Source organism: Mastomys coucha, unplaced genomic scaffold, assembly GCF_008632895.1.
Source record: "Mastomys coucha isolate ucsf_1 unplaced genomic scaffold, UCSF_Mcou_1 pScaffold22, whole genome shotgun sequence".
NCBI lineage: Eukaryota > Metazoa > Chordata > Mammalia > Rodentia > Muridae > Mastomys > Mastomys coucha.
In genome coordinates this window covers 116,994,785-116,995,900 of record NW_022196905.1, presented here as the reverse complement: position 1 = coordinate 116,995,900, position 1,116 = coordinate 116,994,785, and the positions used below count along the sequence as shown (strand labels likewise).

The window sequence follows — 1,116 nt, the reverse complement described above, 5'->3', positions numbered from 1 at the left end:
AAAAAAAAAAAAAAAAAAAAAAAAGAAAAAAAAAAGAAAAAAGAAAAAAGTAAACAGTGTGAGATACATCCATGTTACAAGTTTTATTTATTATTATTTATTTATTTATTACAACTCATCATCTATACCAAGCAAAAATAAACTATATTCGCTATTTAGTTTTTATTCTCTTGGGTAATGAACCCAGACTGTCATACAAGCAGAGCATGTATGTGCTCTGCCCTTGAACAGCAGCCCTCACCCGGTCACTAATAATCTTTATTCTGTGGTCTTTTAGACAAAAGCCAATGAAGGCACATTTCTGAAGCTGACTGGGACACAGGAGATCTTGGAAGGAATGTAAGGGCTTTGGAAGGGAAGTCTGACTCCTGCCAAGACAGTGAATGGCGTGAGTGAGGAGTTGGCGCCCTTCCCAAAAAACTCAACTCTGCAGAAGCTGATGTGAGGGAAATGTTAAATGTAGAAACTAAACAACAACCAAGAGAGAAACTCCTAGGGGGTGGGCAAGAGGCCATGCACAGGATGAGGCAAACTATTTCTTCTGACTCCCAGGCCCGTTAACAGTGAATAATAAATGAGCAGTTAACATACTCGAAGTACCACCAGCCAAAAAGGAGACGTTTTGAAAAAAAAAAAAAAAAAAAGATTTGTGACCAGTGCCACATTAAGTTGAGTGAAAGAAGCCAGGCCGTCAAGATGACTGAGCGGGTAAAGATGCCCGGTGCTCACCATGCACGACAGAAATCTGCAGAGCTGCGTTCTGCCTCCCACACATATGACTCCCTCTCACCCCCAACACACAGGCTCACAATTAGTATGAAATTAGTATGTATGAAATGTTAAAAAAAAAAGTAGTCAAAACTTTCCCGGGATGACAAGCTGTCAGAAGGAGAGGGAGGAGGAGGGGAAGGGGAGGGGGGGGGAAGGGGGAAGGAGAGAGAGAGAGAAGGAGAGGGAATTCAAAATAAAGGAAAGGGGTTGTGAGACCTCGTCTAGACGCAACCTCCTCTAGAAGGTTTTAATTAGTTTTTGATACTATGCATTAGCTGTGTGAGTGCAGGTCCTTGAATGGAGGTCAGAGAACAAGCTCTGAAAGCTGCAGGGCTGCCTCTGCCA

General features: G+C 42.3%; 1 protein-coding gene across 1 annotated transcript in view; it reads right to left on the bottom strand.

The window, feature by feature from the left end:
• The window catches only part of Wdr66 (WD repeat domain 66), a 75,190-nt gene that overhangs the window by 48,608 nt on the left and 25,466 nt on the right, over positions 1-1,116 (bottom strand). Inside the window, exon 10 of the mRNA XM_031391149.1 lies at positions 242-368. Coding sequence (XP_031247009.1) covers positions 242-368 — 127 coding nt within the window. The remainder of the gene's footprint in view (positions 1-241; positions 369-1,116) is intronic.